General features: G+C 44.0%; 2 protein-coding genes across 2 annotated transcripts; one reads left to right on the top strand and one right to left on the bottom strand.

The window, feature by feature from the left end:
- ddt (D-dopachrome tautomerase) lies at window positions 1-27,514 on the bottom strand. Its single transcript, XM_088302769.1, has 3 exons — window positions 26,696-27,514; window positions 19,203-19,378; window positions 1-116 (listed from the first exon to the last, which is right to left on the bottom strand). The coding sequence occupies exons 1-3, from the start codon at window positions 26,882-26,884 to the stop codon at window positions 44-46; spliced, it is 438 nt and encodes a 145-aa protein (XP_088158895.1). The 5' UTR covers window positions 26,885-27,514; the 3' UTR covers window positions 1-43.
- LOC148331479 (uncharacterized) lies at window positions 13,610-17,629 on the top strand. Its single transcript, XM_088302209.1, has 3 exons — window positions 13,610-14,106; window positions 14,284-14,754; window positions 17,484-17,629. Exons 1-3 carry the CDS (start codon window positions 13,836-13,838, stop codon window positions 17,627-17,629), a joined length of 888 nt encoding a protein of 295 aa, XP_088158335.1. The 5' UTR covers window positions 13,610-13,835.

Here is a 27,514-nt window from a genome sequence, read left to right as displayed (position 1 = left end):
TCTGCTTGAAACTTAGTTTTTTATTTCTCTCATATTTACAGCGTCATAGGAAGCTCATTACTGTTCCCTTTTTCCCAACCTGGTGAGGCTGCAAACTGTGGAACTGTAGGGCAATCCTGTGAATCAGAAAAAAAAGCTGTCAAGCACTTAACATAATGTTATTTTAAATACCCAGCTATCAATGGCATATGATGACAAATCCAATGAGTCCTCAAAAAGCATGAAAGTACCAATTATTGAAATACTTTAATGGATTAATAAATTGGTCGGCATGGTGGCCGACTGGTTAGCACAATACGGAGGTCGTGGGTTCGATTCTGGCTCCGGCCTTGCTGTGTAGTTTGCAAGTTCTCCCCGTGCCTGCGTGGGTTTCCTCCAGGTACTCCGGTTTCCTCCCACATTCCAAAAACATGCATGGCTGGTTGATTGAACACTCTAAATTGCCCCTAGGTTCGAGTGTGAGCGCGTATGGTTGTCTATGTGTGCCCTGCGATTGGCTGAAACAGTTCAGGATGTAACCCACCTACTGCCCAAAGACAACAGGGATAGGCTCCAGCACCCCCCGCGACCCTCGTGAGGAGAAGCGGAACAGATAATGGATGGATGAATAAATTAATCAATGTATCTGATCATTTTTTTGTAGATTTTCATGCCTGTATTTAAAGACTCAAATCAAATTTAATAATAATAATAATATTCCCTTTATTAGTCCCACAATGGGGAAATTCGAGATTCGAACCCTGGTCCTGAACGCGGCGCCTTAGACCACTCGGCCATCCTGGCAAATTTGCTTTCACAACAGCTGAAGCTGTAACAAAATACTTGACAGGGGTTTGTTAAAAATATATAGGGGGCACAGCTGAGTCATTTTTAACAAATCGCACAATAACTCAAAATTACAAATCATTTCAAAGTTTCACGAGTGTTGACAGGTTTTAAACCACAAAAACAGCATTATTTTACTTTGGAAACTGCATTGCCACGTCAACAGCGCAAATACCAAGAATAACTCTTCATCTTCCCGAGTAAATTCAAAATGCAAACATTATGCAGGCTTTAAAAGAACAGACCAGTTAAAATTAATTTCCAGCATTGAATTATTCAGTGTGTATAAGGAATAAAATAAGGAATAAATAGGAAAAATAATTATTTATATAACGCATTTCACAACAGCTGGAGATGTAACAAAGCGGTTTCCATATTGTGAAATATAAATTAGCAGGAAATTAGAACAAAAACTGAAACACATAAACATATATACAATAGATACTAGAAGAATAGCAGAACAGCGACCGTCTCATGGTGAGTCGAAAGCTAAAGAGTAAAAATGTTTCTTCAAACGAGTTTTAAAAGTGGACAGAGAAGGTGGTTGCCTAACATTCAATGGGAGGTCATTCTATAGGGAAAGACCGGCAATACAATCCAATACAATACAAAACAATTTTATTTTAATAGCGCATTTCACAACAGATGGAGCTGTAACAAAGCGCTTTCCATATGGTGAAATATAAATTAGCCGGGGATAAAAACACAAATTAAAACACATAAACACATTTAAAATTGATACCAGAAGAACAGCAGAACAGTGACAGTCTCATGTTGAGTCGAAAGCTAAAGAGTAAAAATGTTTCTTCAATCGAGTTTTAAAAGTGGACAGAGAAGGTGGTTGCCTAACATTCAATGGGAGGTCGTTCTATAGGGAAAGACCGGCAATACAATCCAATACAATACAAAGCAATTTTATTTTAATAGCGCATTTCACAACAGATGGAGCTGTAACAAAGCGCTTTTCATATGGTGAAATATAAATTAGCCGGGAATAAGAACACAAATTAAAACACATAAACACATTTAAAATTGATACCAGAAGAACAGCAGAACAGTGACAGTCTCATGTTGAGTCGAAAGCAAAGGACTAAAAATGTGTATTTAAACGGGTTTTAAAAATGGACAGAGAGGGGGCTTGCCTAACCTTTAATGGAAGCTCATTCCATAGGGAAGGACCGGCAACAGAAAAGGCGCAATCTCCCCCTGAGGCTGCACTTAGTCCTCAGCACCAACAGCAACATTTGGTCCATAGACCTGAGGTAGCGGACAGGTGCGTAGGGGTGGAGGAGCTCGGAGAGGTACGATGGAGTGAGGCCATTTAAAACTTTAAAGACGAACAGAAGTATCTTAAAGCGAACTCTAAAGTGCACTGGGAGCCAGTGAAGAGAGGCTCAGATTGGGGTGATGTGATCTGTCTTCCAAGCACCAGTTAAAAGGCGAGCATTTTGCACCAGTTGGAGGCGCTTGAGGGAGGACTGGCTGACTCGAAAGTAAAGTGCATTACAGTAATCTAGCCTAGATGTAACGAATGCATGGATTACTGTTTCGAAGTGCTGCTGGGAAAGAAAGGGCTTCACTTTCGCGAGCTGCCTAAGGTGAAAGAAGTTGGATCAAACAACGGCACTGATCTGCTGATCTAATTTAAAATCACTGTCCAGTTTGAAACCCAAGTTTGAGACAGTGGCTCCGGTCTTACTTTTGGCAGCATAATTTTTAATAGAGCCACTGAATCCAAAATATTACTACATAAAGAGTGGAACCAATAGCTGAGGGCTTCTGTGTTTCATGACGCAACACAGAGCTGATCAAAGGCTTCAGAGAATCGACTGGCAGTGAGGGGGTTAAAAATCCGGCGGTTGCATCCACAGTTAGTAGGTTGAACAGCAGCAGAGGAAAACACTATATCAAAGAGCACTGTCATGTGATCAGAAATAACATTGGCCAACACTTTCAAATTTGAGATTGACAAACCAAAAGTAAGGACAAGGTTTAACGTATATCCCTGTTTATGAGTGGGGCCAGACATGCATTGCACCAAAATGAAAGTCTATGAGTCTTGAAAAGTCCTTTGCCAGTCCATTTTCAGGACAGCACATGTGTATTAAAATCCCCCATCAGCAGGATATGATCATATTTTAGCATGATTTCCGCAAGAAAATTAAAAAAGTTATTCAGAAATTCCATGTTGTATTTCGGAGGTCTATATATGACGGCGCAGAGCACAGGAGCTGCCCTGCCTACTTTAAAGAGCGTGCTCTCGAAGCAGGTGATCGATGAGTCCAATATACACTGTTTACATTCAAACCTGTTTTTAAAAATAGTTGCTGTTCCTCCACCACGACCTGATATTCTCGGAGTGTCCAAGTAAGAACATGCAGGCGGTAATAGTTCCAGCATCGCACTGCACTGACTGGTGCTCGTCCAGGTCTCCATCAGGCAGAGGAAATCCAAATCATTGTGAAGAAATAGCACACTCAGAATAAACGTTTTGTTCATCTGCGAACGGGCATTTAACAACGGTATCCTTGAGGGAGTTGCAGGTGTGCGTAGCTCCTCCAATCAGCGTGCTCTGGGAAGCTCTCGTAAGAGTTGTTAATCGCCGCCGCGTCGGAGGACACGCGGATGGCAGCGCAGCCGAAGCTCCTCTGAACAGCTGGTGATTGGTACCAAGCAGGGCTCTCGAATGCACCACCACGTGGTCATCCATGCGTTCAGGATCGAGCAGGGGACGAAATGTGCTTTAACCCCCTTTTTAGCTTGGTCATCCGGCCACCGCATTTGCCACGGCGCCGCTTCCGCAGTGGAGGGAGCGTGTAGACGCGGAAGATTTCCGCTGGGATGTTGTCGGGCAAATTCTTACCCCAACTATGCTCGAACGCAGCTGAATCGCCAACTTTGCACCGTAGGTCTAGCAGAGACTGGCGACCATACACCAGCCGGCATTCCATGAGCAACACACAAATCATCAGAGATAGAAATGTCATGTAGGTTGAAATCAGTCTTTCTCTGTCCCTCCCCGCGCACGGGGCCATGTCGAAGGGCAGATCATCGCAAGGTTGGTTATCTTTTGGAAGTTGACCAACATTTGGTTCCGTGGCTTATCCCGAGGCTCGACCTTCTCCTGCTATGTGGTCTGTGTGCAAGTGTGTGCATGCGCTCTGATCTGATCCCAAATTGTCTTTCACAATGTGTTTTTTCAATGGCGTCCTAGTGACCCCTCCAGTGCCCAATTCATTGTGTCTGTATTGCTATGGTCTATGTGGCCAGTGTGCTTTATCGTATTTGTTGTGTCTAGAGTTTGTGTGCGCTGTAAATGTGAGTGAAGGTCATGAAAATACCATGTGTGTGGGTGTGTGTGTGTGTGTGTGCGTGTGCTGCCAGTGTGAGTGCAATTCATGAAATCTATGGAATTAAACTCCTGTAATCTCCGTAATATATGCTCTCCTCTTTTTGAGGAGCTTCAACCAAAATGGATCCAATGGAGAAGTGGGCTTGCACAATTGCATAATGTTACAATTCCCCACACTTATTCACTTGCTGGATTTGGGAAGGTTGTGAAGATGGAGCGGCATCATTTTTCAGATGCTAGCTCGAAGGGGTATGGTTAGTGTTCCTATTTGAGGCTTCAAAGTGAAGAGGAGGATATTCACTCTGCATTAGTTGTAGAAAAATCACACGCATCACCTTTGAAGGTCACAATTATCCCAAGGTTGGAACTAGCAGCTGCAGTTGTGTCTGTTAAAATGAACATGCTCAAGGAGGAGCTGGCACCTGCTGTTGCTGGGGAGTTTTTCTGCACTGACCCCAAGGTATTCTTGGGGTACATAAAAATTTCACAGCTTCGTGGCCAACTGAGTTCAGAAAATTCACCTCGGCTCAACCCCTGATCAATGGAGGCACATTCCGACCAGTGGTTGTATGTACCTGGCTGGAATGGGGACAAGGTACTAAATTGTTGCTTTTCTTTAATCGTTATTTCTTTCCCCGTGATTTACCCATGTAAAGGTGTTTCATGTCTTAATTAACTTCAATAACTCTAATGATAGTGTCTATTAATTGATGTTGCAGTGTTGCAGGTTTTTTGGTTGTAACTTTATTTTTCACACATATGGTTAAAATTGTTTTAATGGATATTTTGCATGCTATTAAGAGCTCTAATTTATGTTCATTATTGTTTGTTTCATGCTGGAGCTCTCACGGTGTGTCCACAATGAAAACAAGGCAGTATAAGGAATAAAAACCTTTGGAGAACATCTGCACGCTTCACCATTATCTGGCTGCGTTCACTACACGCAAAATTATATCCGACACATCCACCGAAAAACGTAGGCAAGATGAGCAAAAAAAAATTCTAGAATCCTAACTGAAACATGCAGAGAAACAATGCGGTGGAAAACCATCCCTGTGTAAATTTAAGGAGGTGTCTGCACTTCGCTGTGCCTTAGATTCCTAATTAACAAGGGAAGCACAGAACCAAATTAGGTTTGCAAAACAGAAGTTGTATGAAAGTCGTGATAAAGCTGGTAAATATTTGGCTTACTTAACTTGGAAAAAAGTGGATTCCAAAACTATATGTTCAATTAAGGACAATCAAGGCAATGTTTTTTTTGATACCGTGAGATTTAATAATGCTTTTCAAGACTTTTACAAAAATGTACATACGTCAGAACAACCAGACTCAGTTGAAAATATGGACCATTTCTTTTCCTCCCTTAATCTTCCCTGCTTATCTGATGAGCAGAACGCCGCTCTCAATGCCCCGTTATGGAAGAAAAAGGTACTTGATGCGATTAACGGGTTACAGTCTGGGAAGTCGGCTGGCTCAGATGGGCTTGGTGTGGAATTCTCTAAAGAATTTCATGACTAATTAATTCACCCCTACTGGACATGACATTAATGATTCGCTGGTCAAAGGTACATTACTGCAATCCCTGAGAGAAGCAAATATCTCACTGATTTTAAAGAAAGGCAAGTCTCCTGAAGAATGCACATCCTACAGACAAATTTCACTGCTGAATGTGGATCAAAAAACTTTTAGCAGCTCGATTGGAAAAACTATTACCAATTATAATCAACAATGACCAATTTGTTAAGGCAAGAAACTCCCGTGATGATAAACGTCGATTACGTAACATAATCCAATATTTTCGGCATGACTCTAAAAGCGGGCTTGTAGTATCCATAGACGCCAAGAAGGTACATGACCGCATAGAAATAGCGTATTTGTTTTATGCCCTGGATAGGTTCGGACTCTGTGCTACATTTACTAATTGGATTAAAATCTTATACAAAAACGCTCTTTCTGCGATGCTCACAAACGGACTGCGTTCTTCTTACTTCACCGTTTCGAGAGAAACTAGGCAAGGTTGTCCCTTGTCACCATTGCCATTCGCTCTTGCGGTAGAAACTTTGACCGAGATGATGAGGACAGATCCTATTATGAGTTGTTGTTGGGGCCAGAATGAATGTATTATTTGACACCACTGTTGCCTTACTGAGCAGCGCAGTAATAGGGAAGGTGCCCTCTGTAGACGAGGGATAGTGGTGCGGCCTGTGAACCTTTAAGTTGAATAATTATTGCACCTGTGCGGGAAGTGTGGGACATGGAAGACAACGGAACAGTATTTGACCAGCTCACAACTAAAACAAACTATTCTACAGATTAATTTCTTTATAGTTTGGAATTGAGGCGAAGACAAATAATTTTTAGTCAATTATATGTGACAAACAAATGCACGTTATTTTTTGTTTACATTAAATTGACAACTTGCTTCGCCATTTGTCCAATTGAGACTGCGTCTTTAACCCCGCAGAAGTGGCTCATTTTGAGACAATAGAAGGCCACTATAGTTGTCTTAAGATTCAAGATAGGAAACATAAAATTATACAATATGCAGATGATGTTTTGATTGGAATGACTAACCCAGGCACCCCCATCCGCAGTCTTATTGAGGGAATCAATGTCTGTGGCTGCTTTTCTGGCTATAAAATTAATTTTACTAAATTCAATGAGATGCCATTGAACATCTTGGAGGAAGTGCCTGTGGAATCGTTCCCCTTTCATTGGACCCCAGAAGGTTTCACTTTCTTGGGAATTTTTATTACACCCAACTTTGAACAACTGTATAAACTAGTGTCGTTCCGATACCGATACCAGTAGCAGTAACAACTGTGCCGATACTGCCTTAAAATCTGGTATTGGTATCAACGACTACCAACCAGTATGGTCCTGATACTGGCTATCGACATTGGTATCATGCTTCAACCGCAGCAAGCCGTACGCGGAGGGGAAATGCGAGGTGAAGCCTTATCCATTGTATAACGTTATTGGTCATGTGTCTACTTATGTCTAGTTTGGTGAAAAAGGTCCTTGACATGACACCTGTCCACATTGGATACAGTTGCTTGGGGGGGGGGACTTTGCTGTCAAGAGCCAGTAGTCTTGTGTCCCGAAGGGGATTGTGTTTGCTGGATTTTTGCCTCGTGACAGGTATGTTGCTTTTGGTTGACACAGTACTTCATTTACTACTTTAATGGAGGAAAATGCCATTCATTAAATCGTTTGTTTCCGGATATACTCTTTTTTTCTCTGCGCCGTCGAAGCCTGCTAGCATTAAAGTCGGCATCATACTCCCGCGGGCTAAGTCTGCAAGCACCTGACTACGGCAATGCCGCGCACGGTTTTCCTTTATAAAACAAAGGGACCTAGATGACTAGGGGATGCATATGATTGGACTCGATCAGGAAGGTATTGGCGAAAGTGGTATGCACGTGTGTAGTGTTAAACCGTTCCTGCTTGTCGCCTAACAATGGTCAGGAGACGCTCCTCATACAGAGCACAGAGAGACAGGGATCGCACTGCAGTCCAGGGCTGAACAATTGATCGTTTTGGGACCGAAATTGCGACCTCAGACCACGCGTTTTTGAGATCACCAAAGCTGCGGTTTGTGCCGACGTTCACAAAGCAGGTCATGCTGTACTGATAAAAAAAAAAAAAAAAAAAAAAGTGTTGCACTGTTGTGTGTCCCGAAATAATTTCTTTCGCCGCTGCTTGAGTGCTCGGCGCTAAGCTATCTTGCGTTGCTGCAGTATGGACTTTATTTGAACTATTTGCAAGTCCGTGCACAGCAGCAGCAACGAGCTCCAAATAAACGAGCCCACTAACAAGTTGCATTTTAAACGAGGAGGCAAACGAGGGGACGCTAAGTGTGCTAATCGCTAAAGTAAAATAAAGATTCGACCCAAAATAAGTGCTTAGGTGTACAGTCGACTTTGAACTGGTTACCCCACGTTAGGTTGGAGAGCCAGCAGCTATGAACAGAAATGTTGTATTACAATCAATACAAATGAAGACATAAAATAAGATGACGGACACGTAAACGGCTGAAGTCATCATGAGAAAGAGGTTCGATGTCAAATGTATATTAAATATTGATCATCTCATCAATAATATTTGCACCACCGAGTACTGAGTATCGAGGTTTACACAATAATAGGTCTCCAAATTATATTTTTTAATAAATTTAGCTTTGCTATGGAACAATGATTTTATTGACATAATATGACCTCTATGTACAAAGAACATTAGTATGATATGTAAAACGTTTGGGGGTTTAAAAAATGCATTTTCATACACACAATTACACATAAATATGCTTCAAATTTCAATCAAATGTAATCTTATGACCCAGTGTACATTAAAAAGAAAACCATAACTGATATAAAGTGATCTGAGCATGTATGTTGTGATGGTGTTAGGTGGTCATGTTGAAGATTTGACAGCCTTTGTGCGCATTGTGAATGAATAATTTTACATCCAAGCGAATATGCAATTCTTTAGAATTACAAGAAAAATTGTGCTTATATTTTGATTTTTCAAAAGTATCGGTACAGTATCGGTCTCGGCCAATACTGCACAGCCAGTTGGCGGTATCGGTATCGGGACACAAAAAGTGGTATCGGAACAACACTCGTATAAACCCAACTTTCCCCATTTGTTTGCTCATGTTCGAATGGACCCAGATAGATGGAGTAACCTCCCTATTTCTTGGATGGGCCGAGTCGCGCTACTGAAAATGAACATTCTTCCTAGGTAACTCTATCCGCTGCAGATGATCCCTGTTTTATTATATCACATGGTAATTAAACAATTGTATAGTTGGTTCAGTTATTTTATATAATCAAAACGAAAGGTACGTCATAAAATAGCTGTGTTGTGTCAGCCTAGGGCTGGGTGTCATGACCCGTGTCGGTCATGTCAGGTGTTTTTGTTATTGTTTTTGTCACGTTCCTTCCCCCACGCCATGTGTGTTTGTTTTTGTCAGCTGAGTGGGGCGTTTCCCCTCAGCACTTGTTCCTCACCAGCCACGCACCTGTTCCCCGTTACCGTCACACACCTGATCCCCATCTGCTCACTTAATGACTGGACTATTTGAACACCTCATCCCGACAGCTCAGTGTCGGAACATTACTCCCTGTACGGACTGTCACGGCCACTCTCATTTTCGCCCTCATTCTCGCCCTCATTCTCGCTCATGCCCATGCTCATGCCCACGATCTCTAGTGTTTGTCACGGTCCTCGTTACTTGTCATTTTTGTTCTGTTTAGTCACGTTTCGTTTGTCTTTGTTATTTTGCACCCTGCCACGTTTGTTTGTCCACGCCACGTTGTTTGTCCTCGTCTGATTAATTTAATAAATTCCCTTTAGTTTACCCTTTGCCCTGCTTCCTCGCATTCTGGGTCCACCTCCTCCTCGCCGACCGGCGATCCAACCCTGACACTGGGCAATATAAGCTCAAATCAATATCACGAGAAATTGAGCAACTTTACCTCGATAACAATAAATGCACGATAAATTATCTCCGTGGACCAAAATCAAAATAAATGCAGGAAATGCATATTAACTGCTTTTTTATTGGACAACTGGTACACATTACTTTGAATGAAAAATAAAAGTATAAAAATCATTTGTATAAACATTCCAGATAGCTTGCTTTGCATGACTTGATCAATGTCACAAAGAACAGGAGAAAAGGGTTACCTCGAGCAAAACCTTTTTCTGCAAATGGCTTGCGCCAAGGTGATGTAATGCCATGTGCAAAGGCGTAGATTTGAGTAAAGGTCTCCTGTAAACAATATAAATAATGCCATGTGCAAAGGAGCAGTATGGCCTGTAAACAAAATGCTAAATAAAATGAAAAATATGTTAATGCAAGCCAAGTAAACAAGTGTGCATCATCAGGAAAATGAGCTGTCTCAAGTCGAGTACTCTGGTGAGCAGTCGCCACTTGTCATCTATGTAATACACAGTCAGGCTCAAACAAGGATCCATGTTGTGACTCTACCACAAGTCGGGTGTGGATGCAAAATGCTTGACATGTCTAAGCTCCGGTCCCGATTTTGTCCATTTTGGGAAGCACGGTTTGCGAACAATATTTTTGTACGTCTTGTCGGCTACTTTCATGAGGCCTTTAAATCCCGTGCGCTCCACTGTAGGTAAAGGAGCTATATCTTTAGCTATGTGCAAGGCTATCGCATCCACCTCTTAGACGTTCTCTCATTTGGTGTCGCCTACGTTATGGGCTGTTGTCACTTGTCGAACTTTGCTTCTCACTTTGAGCTTTTAGCACAAGTTCAGTCAACAGCATGGTTGTGTTGTAGGTGGTGAAAAACAAAAGGTTGGATGAGCTGTTTTGTTCCGACACACTTTGTAGTTCGTGTTCTTTTGCTCACACATCGTCTTTATGGAACCCAAAACTTTTTTTTTTCTTGTTCAGATGGGTGGAGTCATGTGACCACATGCACTCTAGCCGCATGAACTTAGCCGGAAAAGAAAAAGACTTTTCTTTTTTTTTTAAACACCGAATTTACCGACATGGGAAAAATTCTGTCGGTTATTGTAATAAATTCCGGTAACTGTAAATTTTTGGTTTATCGCCCAGCCCTACGTCAGCCCTCATCGGAAGGAGGCCTTAATCACCGGGATATCAATAATTACCAAATTTGCACACAATTACGTACGCTAGCCGATTGAGTGGATAATAAACCCCACGTCTCTTTGGATTGATATTGAATATTCAATGTCTGAGTGTTCCTTACTTACCTTACTTACTCCCCTGTCATAATCCTGTTACTCGTACTACAGTTATGGCGTGGTGAGTTTTAATAAAAATGGAAGGAAGGTCAAATGTTACGTGTGCACTCACGGAAATATGGAATAATCCGGAGTTTGTGACTGGCATGAGAAATGTTAAATTCCAAAATTGGGCAGGTCGGGGGTTAGCTAAAAAACTGAATTTTTTCGAGGAGTCTACTATGATGTCTTTCGATCAGTTAACTGACCGATATAGCGTTCCAAAGAGGGACTTCTGTCAATATTTACAGATGAGGGACTTTATTAGGAAGAATACTGCAAGCTTGGTACTTCAGGACCAATAGGACATGGAGAAACTAATTTTTACATCCAAATATGTGGCCTCTGTTAAATTATTCTACAATCCTCTCAAAGGATTTTCCGTCATCAACACTTGGCCCATATCTCTCCTCATCTGCGCCATAAGATTAAGCCTCACACCTCCCCTATGTGTTTGAAGTGTAAAGTGTACTTAAAGTGGAAATCGGCACCCTCACGCACTGTTTTTGGTCTTGCCCCAAAATACAACAATTTTAGTCTACCATTGGGAAAGAAAGGAACAAATATTTGGTGTTGATTTTACTTGCAATTCTGGATTTATTTTGCTTGGACTCACAACAAAAAGCTAACAAATATCATAAGAAATTGTACCAGATTCTAACTTTTTGTGCTCGTAAATGTTTGTTAATTGGATTTTGGAGCATGTGTCTTCAAAGACGCAATGGCATATAAGATTATCTTCAACCATATATCCCTGGACTATCTGATTTGTAGATTGAGCTCGTAACCTTATTTGTTGAACTTGAAATTTCAACGATTGTTAATTCACTGCCAGCCCAGGTGAAAAGAATGCACTTTCTGACTTTTATATCAGTCAATGGCAGTGAATGAGTTGAAAGACCATTTGTATTCTGACATGGGAACTTGTCTCTGAGATGCAGGTATTGTTATTCTAATATACTTTTTGGACAATTTTATTTTATTTTAATTTATTCATTGATTTTGTTTTTATTCACTTTAATTTTATTTTATTTGTATTTATTTTTCCTCTGTTATTTTTTTGTCAGTTTGTATACTAAAGACCAATAAATATATTTGGGAGAAAAAAAACAACAATATTTTATTTTACTGCGCCATTTTTAAAAGACAGCTCGCTTGCGCCCCCAATATTTCTTTTTAAATAGGAACCCCGGTTGTATGTTTCACCTGCGTCTACGAATATTTGGTCGGATATGTAACAGGCCACGGCCTACACAAACGTCTCTTGGAGCCATAAGCTAAACACAACAGCAAATCTGCCATTTTTAATTTACCTTGCAATTCAGCATCACCTTGACTACAAAAGCTGTAACTTGACTGACTTGGTCATATCTTTTCAAAATGTCACATATTTGATGAGAGTCTGCGCCTGAAGACCTCTATGAATGTTATTTTACCATAGTGGCAGCACCACCTGCTGGCTAAAAGAGATTAATTTAAAATTTTCTTTATGTTTTTCTGCAAGCGGTTACCCAGATGTACGTCATATTAGGTTGGAAGAGTGTTTTGGGCTTCATTCTATTGCAACACAAAGTTTGTGTTTTTGCAAAAGGCTGTTGTTGAAAACAACACAATTTTGAGGGCCAAAACTTCCCCGAAAACTCATGAAACCTGGCATAAACATCAGGCGAGGCAGCAGCATCAATATTTTATCAGGTTAATGAGCTATTTTAAAAAAATTAATGACATTTTATAATAAGTAGACACTAATAACCATTACCCTTTTTTATTTTATTTTTACCTCACCTCAGCAATGGACATCCAACTTGCGGTGGTTTTACTGCTGTTGGGGGCTGTTTTTTGCGCGATCGTGTCCGGAGACGAAACTCGGAGCTACGGATCGATCGTGTACACAAGAGATCAGCTGTTAGCACTCCGTGCTAACCCCGCGTGGGCTCCCGGAGCGAGACCCGATATCCCCCGCGAGCTGAGGAGGAAGAGACGGGGATGTCGTGCGGGGGTTAAACGCCAGGCAAGGAGGAGACGATATCACCCCGTCCTCCCGTCCGTTATTATGGGGAATGTTCGATCCCTCCCCAACAAAATGGACGAGCTAACAGCGCTAACCCGGCACGAGAGGATTGTCCGGAAGGCTAGCTTGCTGGTGTTCACGGGGTCGTGGCTAACAGAGCTAACGCCGGACGCCGTCGTGGAATTGGACGGCTTCCAAATACTACGCGCGGACAGGACACTGGAGAGCGGTAAGAGAAAAGGGGGAGGGCTGGCTGTGTTTGTTAATGATAGATGGTGTAACCCTGGGCATATAACTGTTAAGGATCAACTTTGCAGTCGGGACATTGAGATGATAGCTGTTAGCATGCGTCCGGTCTATTTACCGCGAGAGTTCAGTCATGTGATCGCGGTGGCGGCGTACGTGCCTCCCTCTGCTAACGGTGAGACAGCCGGTGATGTACTGAATGCAGCTGTGAGCAGGCTACAAACACAGCACCCAAATGCCTTGTTCCTTATCTCTGGTGACTTCAATCATGCTTCTCCTTCCTCCTCTCTGCCTTCATTCACACAATATGTAACATGCCAAACCAGAGACAATAAAATATTGGACCTCTTCTATGCCAACACCAAGGAGGCGTACACGTCACTGCCCCTCCCCCCACTGGGCAAAGCTGACCACAACTTGGTTGCTCTCCTGCCTGTGTACAAACCTCTCGTCCGCAGGCAGCCAGCTGTGACACGCACAGTTCAGCGATGATCCGGAGAAGCCGAGGAGGCCTTGAAGGACTGTTTCAACACAACTGTGTGGGAGGTATTCAGCGAAGCTCACGGTGAGGACATTAATGGTCTAACAGACACAGTTACAGACTATATTAACTTCTGCATGGAGAACACCATTCCCACCAGGACTGTAAGATGTTTCTCCAACAACAAACCCTGGATCACACCGGACATTAAAGCTCTCCTGAAGGAGAAAAAGAGGGCTTTTGTTTCAGGCGACAAGGACGAGCTGAAGAGAGTGCAGCGTCAGCTGAGAAGGAGGATCCGAGAGGGGAAAAAGTCCTACAGGATGCGGATGGAAGAACAACTGCAGCGGAACAATGCCAGGGATGTCTGGAGGGGCCTGAAGACCATCTCAGGCCACGGACAAGCAGGTAAGACCCGGAAGGGGGGGGGGCTTCAGTGGGCAAATGAGTTGAACCTATTTTTCAATAGGTTTGATCAAATGTCTGACCCCGCTCAGGCTTCCCTGATGCAGCCCCCACCCACCCCTCCTGCCACTGCGAACAAGACCCTCTCTCCCCCTCTCTCGCTCCTCTCTCTCTCCACAGGCTCCAGTTCCCAGCCTCATCAGACAACCACCACTTCCTCCTGCTCAGCCTTGTTCCTCACAACATCTCAGGTGAAGAACCAGCTGAGGAAGATGAAGGCGAGGAAGGCGGCAGGCCCAGATGGGATCAGCTCCCAGCTCCTCAAATCCTGCGCAGACCAGCTGTGTGGAATCGTCCAGCACATGTTCAACCTGAGCTTGAAGCTGGGCAGAGTCCCCCAGCTGTGGAAAACATCCTGCCTGGTTCCGGTTCCAAAGACACCCCATCCGAAGGAGCTCAACAACTTCAGACCAGTGGCGCTGACGTCTCATCTGATGAAGACCCTGGAGAGACTGGTCCTCGTCCATCTGCGCCCCCTGGTCAGCTCCTCAATGGACCCACTCCAGTTTGCATACCAGCCTGGCATCAGTGTGGATGATGCCATCATCTACCTGCTCCACATTTCACTCTTCCACCTGGAGAAGGCGGGGGGCACGGTGAGGATCATGTTCTTTGATTTCTCAAGTGCTTTCAACACCATCCAGCCCGCCTTATTGGGAGACAAGCTGGAGCAGGCGGGAGTGGCCCACCACCTCATCACATGGATCCACGACTACCTCACAAACCGGCCACAGTACGTGAGGACACAGGACTGTGTGTCTGACGTGCTCCTCTGCAGCACGGGAGCGCCGCAGGGAACTGTGCTGGCTCCCTTCCTGTTCACCCTCTACACCTCGGACTACAAATACAATTCCACAACCTGTCACCTGCAGAAGTTCTCTGATGACTCTGCAATTGTCGGCCTCATCACTGACGATGACGATCGGGAGTACAGAGGGGTTACGCAGGGGTTCGTGGACTGGTGTCAGCAGAACCGCCTCCAAATCAACGCTGGGAAATCCAAAGAGCTGGAGGTGGATTTCCGCAAGCGTCGGCACTCTCCACCTGCACCAGTGAATATCCAGGGAACAGACGTTGAGAGGGTCTCAACTTACAAGTACCTGGGTGTTCATCTGAACAATAAACTGGACTGGAGCGACAACACAGACGCTCTCTATAGGAAGGGTCAGAGCAGACTCTTCCTACTCAGGCGGCTGAGGTCCTTTGGCGTTCGGGGAACACTCCTCAGGAACTTCTATGACTCGGTGGTTTCATCAGTCATCTTCTATGGAGTGGTCTCCTGGGCAGGAGGCATCTCGGGCCGAGACAAAAAGAGACTGGACAAACTGGTGAGGAGGGCCAGCTCTGTCCTGGGCTGCTCCCTGGACTCTGTGGACTCAGTGGGGGGCAGAAGGATGACGGCAAAACTGTCATCAATGCTGGACAAACCAGCCCACCCATTCAATGACACTCTGAGAACACTTTACAGCTCCTTCAGTGACAGACTTTTACACCCTCGCTGTACCAAAGAGAGATTTCGCCGCTCCTTCCTGCCGACTGCTGTCAGACTTTTTAACAAGAACATTGGGTCAGGCCTACAAACAGGAGGGCATTAGTGCAATTGTGCAGTCCTAGAATGCAATATACACTACTACTGTACTTTCAGCCAAGGGTGTACTTAAACATCGACCAATGATGTATTTTGTTTACCATTACAGTATTCTTATTACAATACTTCTATCACTGTAGTATTTCTACCACTGCAGGATGTTCACTATTACAGTACTTTTATCATTGCAGTACTTTTATAATTACGGTATTTCCTATCATTGCGGTACTTTTACTATTACAATACTTCATCATTGCAGTATTTTTCCATCGTTGCAGTACTTCTACCATTATAGTACTTTTATCATTGCAGTATATTTTATCATTGCAGTACTTTTACCATTACAGTACTTTTATCATTGCAGTATTTTCTATCATTGCAGTACTTTCCTGTCATTTCAGTACTCTCACCATTACAGTACTTTTATCAGTGTAATATCTTTATCATTGCAGTATTTTCAATCATTCAGTAGTTTTTATCATTACAGTGTTTCCCCCTCTGTATAATGGACAGGCATTAGGAGTGTTTCCTTACACTTAGATACGTTTATACTGTGTATATTTGCATGCTTTTTATGAATGTCTGCTGCTAATGTTACACATTAACGGCTACATTACGCCGCCGACTCTGTGTGATCTATATCTTTGCTGCTGTAACACTTAAAATTTCCCCATTGTGGGACTAATAAAGGACATCTTTATCTTTTTAACTACACATTTTTAAATACTGAAGTTATCATTTGTAAAGCATGTTTCTGAGATGAATAATCATTTGCATATAGTTGGTGTATATAATTATACACTATGAGATAATTCAAAGGATTTTCATTTGTCATTTAGACGAATGGTATCGATACAACAAAGGTAATGTTGAGATTCACATCACATTAAAAAATAAAAGTAATTCAGTGTGCAACCGCATACTGTATACTGTACTTGGATATCAGAAAAAAAAAGTAGCATGTGGAACCTTGCAAAACCTTGCAGTCGGGACATTGAGCACCCAGCTGTGACACGCACAGTTCAGAGATGGTCTGAAGAACCCGAGGAGGCCTTAGAGGACTGTATCAACACAACAGTGTGGGAAGTACTCAGCGAAACCCACGGGGAGGACATTAATGGACTAACGGACACTATTACAGACAATATTAATTTTTGCATGGAGAACACCATACCTACCAGGACAGTAAGATATTTCTCCAACAACAGACCCTGGATCACACCAGACATTAAAGCTCTCCTGAAGGACAAAAAGAGGGCTTTTGTTTCGGGCGACAAGGAGGAGCTGAAGAGAGTGCAACGCCAGCTGAGAAGGAGGATCAGAGAGGGGAAAAAGTCCAACGGTATGAGGATGGAAGAACAGCTGCAGAAGAATAATGCCAGGGACGTTTGGAGGGGCCAGAAGACCATCTTAGGAGGCCAAGGACAACCAAAGACCCAGAAGGGGGAGGACCTTCAGTGGGCAAATTAGTTCTATAGTTTTTTCAATAGGTTCAATCAAATGCCTGCCCCCACTTAGTCTCCCCTGCCGCTGCCCCCGCAACCCCTCCTACTGCGAACGACAACCTACACCCCTCCCCCGACAGTTTTAAGTTCCCAGCCACATCATAGAACCACCACTTCCTCCTGCTCAGCCTTGTTCCTCACAACATCTCAGGTGAAGAACCAGCTGAGGAAGATGAAAGCAGCAGGTCCAGATGGGCTAAGCTCCCAGCTCCTCAAATCCTGCACAGACGAGCTGCGTGGAATCGTCCAGCACATGTTCAACCTGAGCCTGAAGCTGGCAGAGTCCTCCAGTTGTGGAAAACATCCTGCCTGGTTCCGGTTCCAAAGACCCCCCATCCAAAGGAGCACAACAAGTTCAGACCAGTGGCGCTGACTTCTCATCTCATGAAGACCCTGGAGAGACGGGTCCTCATCCATCTGCGCCCCCTGGTGAGCTCTTCAATGGACCCATTCCAGTTCGCATACCAGCCTAACATCAGTGTGGATGATGGCATCATCTACCTGCTGCATACTTCACTCTCCCACCTGGAGAAGGCAGGGAGCACTGTGAGGATCATGTTCATTGATTTATCCAATGCTTTAGCCACCATCCAGCCCACCCTATTGGGAGACAAGCAGGAGCAGGCGGGAGTGGCCCACCACCTCATCACATGGCTCCACGACTACCTCACAAACCGGCCACAGTACGTGAGAACAGAGGACTGTGTGTCTGACATACTCCTCTGCAGCACGGGGGTGCCACAGGGAACTGTTCTGGCTCCCTTCTTGATCACCCTCTACACCTCGGACTACAAATACAATACCCCTACCTGTCACCTGCAGAAAGAAGTTCTCTGATGATTCTGCGATTGACGGCCTCATTACTGACGGAGACGATCAGGAGTACAGAGAACTTACTCGAGGTTTTGTGGACTGGTGTCAAAATAACCACCTCTCAACTTGCAAGTACCTCTGTGTTCATCTGAACAATAAACTGGACTGGAGCGACAACACAGACGCTCTCTAAAGGAAGGGTCAGATCAGACTCTTCCTACTCAAGAGGCTAAGGTCCTTTGGTGTTCAGGGAACACTCCTCAGGAACTTCTATAACTTGGTGGTTGCATCTGGCATTTTATATGGAGTGGTCTCCTGGGCAGGCGGCATCTCGGGCCAGGATAAAAAGAGGCTGGACATACTGGTGAGGAGGGCCAGCTCTGTCCTGGGCTCCCCCGGTACTCTGTGGACTCAGTGGGGGGCAGGAGGATGACAGTGAATCTGTCATCAATGCTGGACAACCCAGGCCACCCACTCAATGACTCTTAGAGCACTCCACAGCTTCTTCAGTGATAGACTGTTACACCCTCCCTGTGCGAAAGAGAGATTTTGCCGCTCCTTCCTGCTGGCTGCTGTCAGACTGTTTAACAAGAACATCGGGTCAAGTCTACAAACAGGCGGGCATTTGTGCAATTCTGCAGTCCTAGAATGCAATACACACTACTACTGTACTTTCAGCCAATGGTGTACTTATATTGACCAATGCTGTATTTTGTTTACCATTACAGTATTATTATTGCAGGATTTTTTAGCATAGCAGCATTCTTCTTTATTTCCCCTCTGCACCATGGACAGACATTAGAAGTGTTTCCTTATACTTGGGTATGTTGTGGGATGTAAGTGTATATATACATGGGGATTTGTGTATGTGCGTATATACTGTGTATATTCACATAGTTTTGCTTTTTCTGAATGTCTGCTGCTGTGATACATTAACGGCTACATTGCGCTGCAGCCTTGGTGTGATCTATATCTTTGCTGCTGTAACACTGCAAATTTCCCCATTGTGGGACTAATAAAGGCCATCTTAAAATAATGATGGGTAACACAAGAAGGTATTTACAAACTATATGCAAATGATTATTATAATGAAGTACAGCATACACAACAAAAGAGTAAGCTCTGGTACACACCTGTCTTCAGTAAGAGCAAGCTCTCTGGTCAAAAATCCAAAGAGCTTGGCACTGTGCTCCTTATTCTTGTCGGCAGTGTCAGTCACGCCTATGGCAGATATTGACAGCACCACACAGGGAGCGCAAGATCCTGCCATCAACATTGGTAACCCTGGCTTCACAATCAAGTGCATTCTCTGAAAGAGAGTAATTGGTGGATAAATCATAAACACCATTGATCAAACATTTTATAAAGACAAAGCAACCACAAAAAACCTAATGTTTAACATGACGGTGCCCATTGTTGCTCCTCTAGGTCCCGATCAAACTGTGTTTTTTTTTTTCCCTCCATACGTATTGAAGGATTCTATTTCGATTACTGGCATTATTTTAAACACATGCGGGACAGAATGTCGATAATTAAAGTTAGCAGGTTCATATTTACTGAATATTTTAAACTGATGAAACAAGATGCATTTATCAAATGAAACTAGAAGCACGGGTCACAAGAAGTACTGGGATTGTAGTCCTGATGTTTACTGATTTGTTATATTATTCTCATATGCTAAATTTATAGTACTTAGTTTAAATGTGTGAACTTTATTGAAATTCTCAGTAGTGAGAATAATTGCGCACATAGCATTTCCATGAGCTCCCCTCACATTCACAGCACTTCATGGACAAATACGACGAAGCACATTCTCCACATTGGCTGTAGCGATGCAAACATACCATTTTATTGGGCACTGGAGGACTCACACAGACGCTATCAAAAGAAAAACACATTCCGAAAGACATAACAATTGGAGATCAGAGCACATGCACATACGCATACACACACACACAGACATATACATACACTTGCACATACACCCGCACACATGCACACCGACAAGATTACAGAAGAATGCCAGCGGAGAGACGGAGGGACGGCCCGCCGGAGAAGGCCAGCCTTGGCGTGCCAGTCCACACGACCAGACGGGAATCGACCATCATTAACGATCCAGACAATGACTAACCTGGAGAAAACCTTCCCTTGGACGTGGACCCGTGCCGTGGGAGGGAGCAAGGACGACCGATTCAACCTACATTACCCTTGACATAAAAAACTCCTATAAAAACTGAAGCTGGGCTGAAAGATGGCGCGCATTTTTCGACTGTGCTCGCCCGAGTGCAGTTTCTCGTGAGATTAAGAAAAAGCCGCCCAGATATCTGTCTTTGTACTATTTCCTGAACTCCAGAAATTGAAGAAACTAAATATCGGAACTCTAATCAGTTGTTGAGTCTTTATTTGACTCTTTTCTTCTTGAGCACAAAAAAACGACCACGCATTGGAGTAAGTTTGGCTTTTAAAGGTTGATTTACTTACTACTTCTCATTTCCACGGTGACTCGACTCCAACAATTTCAAATTGAATTTTTACCGTCCTCACCACATAGGTCTGCGGGTGCACATACAGCCATAAGACTATTGGAAATTGTGAGAACCACATTTTCTTTTGAAATTAACGCCCACTCATATTGTGGATGTCTTAAATGTGACTAGTGAATAATTTTTCAATTACATTGGTTCATATGTTATAAATTAGCATGGCGCTATTAGATCTTGTTCTAGTTGGTTTTCTGATAATTGGGGAAAAAAAAACCTCAGCTGATTGTTGGGGTTCAATTGCTCAACATTGAAATCTCCCCAAAAAAACTTTTTTTTTACCCATTGGAGAAATGCCTTCCATCCATTCTCTAATGTTATTAACACTTGAGTCAGGCACTCTACTCAAGGATTATATTATGCTAGTGGCCAGTGTCAATCATTAACATTTGCAGGTTCATATTTGCTGCAGGTGTTCAGCATTTATTAAACAAAAAGCATTTATCAAATTAAACTTGAAGTAGTGCACAGTAATGACAGGTTATTGTGTTTACTGGTTTTATATTATTCTCACAAATTCTATTCATATATTACTTAGTTTAAATGTGTTGAATTCTGTACACTGTTCAATGACCTGCACTCCACATTTGCACCACACACATACGCACACACACCCACACACCCCCACACGCACACCCCCACACCCACACACACACACGCACACACACACACGCACCCACCCCGAGTCCAGTACGCAAGCGGCCAGTGTTTACAATTCAAAGGTCTGAAAATAGTCACGATGGAGAAGCAAAAGAAAGGGCTCAGGGGCACAAAACCAAAAAAGAAAGAGGGAGAAAGATTATGCAGCCATGAAAACCATCTTTTCAATGTGGTTAAAAGAAAGTGGGTAAGTTGTGATGTGTCAGCGTAGTAAGAGCCACAATTGGCTTGCAAATAAGGAAGTTAGCTAAATTTGTTTTTGGACATTATTAGTTATTGTACATATTCTTGGATTTTTCATTAATCCTGCTGTAAAATGAAAGTTCAATAAAAGTTTGAAATAAAAGTGTTGTACTCCCCAAAATAATTTTGGGAGGGGGCCTGTTATTTGTCTGCATACACCCCAGAAAGTAGGTAGTGGCTCCCCTGTCTGCATATACAAGTGACAACACTTCATATTTTGCTACACAACAAAACCAATAAAGCACATCTGCCACATACACAGTAAACCAAAAGATACAACAAATTGGACCAAAGACATGCACAACAGGTGACAATAGGGCCCAATCGTGACAACCACACATAAAGAGATGACAATTTGAGATCTGAACACATACACACCCACAACAAAGACAAGATTGCAGGATGCCAGAAGACACCAAGTCTTGAGGATAAACCGTGGGACCAAATGGGGGCCCTGGACCCATGAGACGGAGGACGAGAGGAAGAACTATTCCAACCAACATAACATGATGGAAAAAAACTGTCTAGTGCAGGGGTGTCAAATTCATTTTTGTGGACGGGCCACATTGTAGTTATGGTTTCCCTCAGAGGGCCATTGACTGTTAACCTATATAAATGTATGATCACCTTACGTTATCACATACACACAACAAATTGATGGAAAGCCAGTTAGCAATTGTTTGTTCAACAATTACAATACAATACAATATAATACAAAACAAATCAACACAACTTTATTTATATCTTCAATTTATTTTAAATGGGGAGGATTGGTAACAAATAAATGTCAATATCTCATATCTCAATGTTGTTAAAAGTGAGGAAAATGTGCTAGAAACAGGAAGTTGACGCACATGATTTGCCCTTTGCGGCCCACATAAAATGAGGTCGCGGGACCCTATATGAGGGCTACAGTTTAGTGGCACTTCCAGTGCCGCGCAAGTGGCAGCCTTTTTTAGCAGTTCCGGCTCACCGCTGAACCTTTTTACTTTGTTTATTTTACCTCATACATTCTTCCCATAGTGGATTTTTTTAACCTACGCAGAAATGGACTTGCAGCAGGTTTGCTGCTGCTGGTAGCTATTTTTTGAGCCCCTGTGTCCGGATATCCCCGGCGAGCTGAGGAAGAAAAGATGGGGATGTTGTAGTGGGGCTAAATGCCAGACAAGGCGAAGACAATACCACCCCATCCTCCCGACTGTCATCATGGGGAATCTTATATGCCTTCCCATTAAGATGGACGAGCTAACGGCGCTAACCAGGTGTTCTCCCAAAATGTCCAACCTGCACTAATCGTCCTACCGGAGGCTGATATTGACAGCCTGTTCTGTCAAAATGTCCTACCTGTGCAAAATTTCCTACCAGAGGCTAATTTGTGAAACTCCGAACCAGAGGCTAATTTCATAGCCAAAGTACTTATGTGCGCGTTCACATTATTTCATTTACACGAATATATGTAGAACTTTTAAAAAAAAATCCGTAGTAAAATACAGGTAAATACAAGCAGGTAGGAGGTCCTGATAGAGTATGTTTATGCATAGCGATAAGCACTTTCAGAACAAAAAATTTCAAAACACCCGTGTTCTGAAAATGTTTTCCTAAGTTTGTCATGTTATCATGTTCTTTGACCAATGTAACTTCTCTTTCACAAGAGTAATTTTCAAAATCATGTGTAACTGTCAATTTCTTTGGCCTTTTATTTTGAAATGCCATATCAGGTTTCATTCAAAGTCTTTGGTTGTACACCTGGGGTGGCCTAGTGTGCCTCGGCAGTAGCGGGATAACGAAAACTTGATTTTTAATGATTTTTCGAAATCGGATGTAAAGGTAAAGTTTCGAGATTTTGTTGGCATTTTATTTTGAAATCACCTTCACATGGGCTCACCACCTATTATTTTTTTTAAATCCCCTTCACATGGGCTCACCACCTATGGGAGGGGCAAAAGGGGTTCGGTGCAATGTGAGTCGGGCAGCAGCAAGAGGCAGGGACCTTGGCTCTCTGATCCCCGGCGACAGAAACTAGCTCTTGGGACATGGAATGTCACCTCTCTGGCGGGAAAGGAGCCTGAGCTGGTGTGCGAGGCAGAGAAATTCCGACTAGATATAATCGAGCTCACCTCCACACACAGCTTAGGCTCTGGTACCAGTCCTCTTGAGAGGGGTTGGACACTCTTCCACTCTGGAGTTGCCCAAGGTGAGAGACGCCGAGCAGGTGTGGGCATACTTATTGCCCCCCGGCTGGGCGCCTGTACACTGCGGTTCACCCCGGTAGACGAGAGGGGGCAGCCTCCCACCGCCTCAAGGTGGGGGGACGGGTGCTGACTGTTCTTTGTGCTTATGCACCAAATAGCAGTTCAGAGTACCCACCCTTTTTGGAGTCTTTGGAGGGTGTGATGGAGAGCGTTCCCCCTGGAGACTCCCTCGTTCTTCTGGGGGACTTCAATGCTCACGTGGGTAATGACAGTGAGACCTGGAAGGGCGTGATTGGGAGGAATGGCCCCCGAATCTGAACCCGAGCGGTGTTCTGTTACTAGACTTCTGTGCTCGTCATGGATTAACGATTAACAAACACCATGTTCAAGCATAAGGGTGTCCATATGTGCACTTGGAAACCCTAGGCCGCAGTTCGATGATCGACTTTGTACTTGTGTCATCGGATTTGCGAAAAACGACTTCCAGGCGGCTTCGAAGAAATTCTGGTCCACCATCCGTCGTCTCAGAAGAGGGAAGCAGTGGACCATTAACACTATCTATAGTGGAGATGGGGTGCTGCTGACCTCGACTCGGGACGTTGTGAGTCGGTGGGGAGAATACTTCGAAGACCTCCTCAATTCTACCGACACGCCTTCCATTGAGGAAGCAGAGCCTGAAGACTCCGTGGTGGACTCACCTATCTCAGGGGCTGAAGTAACCGAGGTGGTTAACAAGCTCCTCTGTGGCAAGGCCCCGGGGGTGGATGAGATCCGCCCGGAGTTCCTTAGGGCTCTGGATGTTGTGGGGCTGTCATGGTTGACACGCCTCTCTAACATTGCGTGGACATCGGTGACAGTGCCTCTGAATTGGCAGACCGGGGTGGTGGTCCCCCTTTTTAAGAAGGGGGACCGGAGGGTGTGTTCCAATTATAGAGGAATCACACTCCTCAGCCTCCCTGGTAAGGTCTACTCAGGGGTACTGGAGAGGAGAGCCCCTTGATACGGGCAGTTGGGTCCCTGTACCACCGATGTCTGGTCCGCATTGCCGGCAGGAAGTCGGATTCGTTTCCAGTGAGGGTTGGACTCTGCCAAGGCTGCCCTTTGTCATCCATTCTGTTCATAACTTTTATGGAGAGAATTTCTAGGCTTAATCGAGGCGATGGGGGGATCCGGTTTGGTGACCACAGTATTTCATCTCTGCTTTTCGCAGATGATGTGGTACTGTTGGCTTCCTCAGGCCGTGATCTCCAACTCTCACTGGAGCGGTTCGCAGCCGAGTGTGAAGCGGTTGGGATGAAGATCAGCACCTCCAAATCTGAGACCATGGTTCTCAGTCGGAAAAGGGTGGAGTGCCCTCTCCAAGTCGGGAGGAGATCCTGCCCCAAGTGGAGGAGTTTAAGTATCTTGGGGTCTTGTTTACGAGTGAGGGGAGGATGGAGCGAGAGATCGACAGGCGGATTAGTGCAGCCTCCGCTGTGATGGGGACGCTGTATCGGTCTGTCGTGGTGAAGAGGGAGCTGAGCCAAAAGGCGAAGCTCTCGATTTACCGGTCGTTCTACGTTCCTACCCTCACCTATGGTCACGAGCAGTGGGTCGCGACCGAAAGAACAAGATCTCGGATACAAGCGGCCGAAATGAGTTTCCTCCGCAGGGTGTCTGGGCTCTCCCTTAGAGATAGGGTGAGAAGCTCGGCCATCCGGGAGGGACTCAGTGTCGAGCCGCTGCTCCTCCACTAGAGAGGAGCCAGATTAGGTGGCTCGGGCATCTGTTTAGGATGCCTCCTGGACGCCTCCCTGGTGAGGTGTTCCGGGCATGTCCCACCAGCAGGAGGCCCAGAGGACAACCCAGGAAACGCTGGAGAGACTACGTCTCCCGGCTGGCCTGGGAACGCCTGGGCATCCCTCCGGCAGAGCTGGAAGATGTGGCTGGGGAGCGGGAAGTCTGGGCTTCCCTGCTGAAGCTGCTGCCTCCGCGACCCGACCCCGGATAAGCGGCGGATAATGGATGGAGGGATGGATTTATTTTGAAATGCCACAACAGATTTTAATGAAAGTACTTTATTTGGATACCTGGGGTGACCTAGTGTCCCAGCATTGGTCTATTGCGGGATAACAAAAACTTAATTTTTAATGATTTTCTCGAAATCGGGTGTAAAGGTGAAACATTGAGATTTCATTGGCCTTTTATTTTGAAATGCCACATCAGATTTCATTCAAGGTACTTTGGTTGGATACCAGGGGTGGCCTTGTATGTCCCAGCACTGGTCTGGTTGCGGGATAACGAAAACTGAATTTTTAATGATTTTCCAAAATCCGGTCGAAGGGTCAAATTTTGAGATTTTCTATTGCCTTTTATTTTGAAATGCCGCATCAGATTTTAATAAAAGTACTTTGGTTGGCTACCTGGGGTGATCCAGAGTTCCCCGGCACTGGTCTGGTTGCAAAATAACAAAAACTGAATTCTTAATTATTTTTTTAATCTCAGTTGTAATGGGAGTCGTTGATGCACAGTTAACATTCATTTCTCTTTCGCTCTCAATTCAGAACATTTCTTGGTGCAATTCTGAGTCTGTTTGCATTCACCCTAGGTGAACTTTTGGTTGCCTGTCCGCAGAGAAGTTTAACAACATTATTTTAAGTCCAAACTACTGACGTGCATGCGTTAGTTGGTTTCCTTTTATTTTGAAAGTGCCCAACAGCACGCGCGTTCGGCGTATTACCGTAATGCACAGTATACAAAATAACAGTGGCGGCTGGCTTGACTTCGTCTTTGCGAGTGGAGGCTGGCCTGACTGCAGTTGAAAAGCGCTATTTAAATAGTTGTATTGTATTGTATTGTATTGTATTGTCTTCTATTACACATCTTTCGTCAAGACAATGTGATTTTTGATAGTAGGGGCGTTAAATGAGTGCAATGATTAAATTTGACAAGAATAATGGTTTAGGATAGAATCAGTTTTTTTCTGCGGTACTTAAGTGTAAAATTACTCACCTCAACTGGCTTTCCCAAAACAGCCGCAGTGAATGAGCACAGCTTTATCAGAAACTCTTCGGAGAATGAGCTTGGTGGTAAATTGCTCTCTAAGTCGACAAACGGCATGTTTATCGGTTTGCAGGGAGCAACGGTTCGATGTCCAGTTAGGTACAAGCCTCCTTCTTGAATGTGTGGTAACTCAGGCATATATGTAACATGGGATTCTCATGGAAAGCTGACTCATACGTCGACATCATTGCCATGTTGGATGTGGAAAAGCGGAGATACATCAGGTTCCATTTTTTTTTTGCCAAAATTATTTTGCTTTGTCATTTGACAAAGTGTTGTGGCGATGTTAGATGTCAATGTAAGAGCCGATGTAGGTGTCGTTAGATGACAACAAAATGAAAGAATGAAATAAAGTGATAGTTTGGCGGGTGCCGTGATATTGGGTTTAGGGATTCAGGCGACACGTTTGGAGCAACTCGAACGCATTTATTATTTTGTATCGGATACAGTGTGGAGTAAGGTCGCTGTCAAAAAGGCAAATGCGTAATTAAACGATCCATATCAGCAAATGTAAGATTCGTATCCGTAATTGTTTCCCTGTGAGTACGAATCAGAGTTTTGAGGGTTTGATATTCTTTATTTGTGAGTACGAATCAATATTGTGAGTGTGAAATACAACTCACGTTTCTACGACTGCGAATCTTCACTACGCTTGAATTGCCAGCTGAGGATACAAATCTCGTTGTGGAGGACGAATCTGCACAACATGCAAATTATGACGACGTCACGCAAGCCGCAGGCAGTATCCCGGGGGAAGCCAGTCGAGCG

This window comes from Idiotropiscis lumnitzeri, chromosome 8 (genome assembly GCF_059441095.1).
Source record: "Idiotropiscis lumnitzeri isolate Australia: NSW breed Sydney's pygmy pipehorse chromosome 8, RoL_Ilum_1.0, whole genome shotgun sequence".
Taxonomy (NCBI): Eukaryota; Metazoa; Chordata; class Actinopteri; order Syngnathiformes; family Syngnathidae; genus Idiotropiscis; species Idiotropiscis lumnitzeri.
Note: the sequence above shows the minus strand (reverse complement) of the source record. Positions and strands in the feature narration are given on the sequence as shown.

Excerpts from the sequence above, each read along its gene's own strand:
- LOC148331479 (XM_088302209.1), top strand. The coding sequence starts at position 13,836 with ATGGAGAACACCATTCCCACCAGGACTGTAAGATGTTTCTCCAACAAC. Across the intron at positions 14,107-14,283 it reads CTCAGGCCACGGACAAGCAG|GCTCCAGTTCCCAGCCTCAT; the intron begins GTAAGACCCGGA and ends CTCTCTCCACAG. Across the intron at positions 14,755-17,483 it reads CCACCTGGAGAAGGCGGGGG|ACGAGCTGCGTGGAATCGTC; the intron begins GCACGGTGAGGA and ends AATCCTGCACAG.
- ddt (XM_088302769.1), bottom strand. The coding sequence starts at position 26,884 with ATGCCTGAGTTACCACACATTCAAGAAGGAGGCTTGTACCTAACTGGA. Across the intron at positions 19,379-26,695 it reads TTTTGGGAAAGCCAGTTGAG|AGAATGCACTTGATTGTGAA; the intron begins GTGAGTAATTTT and ends ACTCTCTTTCAG. Across the intron at positions 117-19,202 it reads CTTGCTCTTACTGAAGACAG|GATTGCCCTACAGTTCCACA; the intron begins GTGTGTACCAGA and ends TCTGATTCACAG.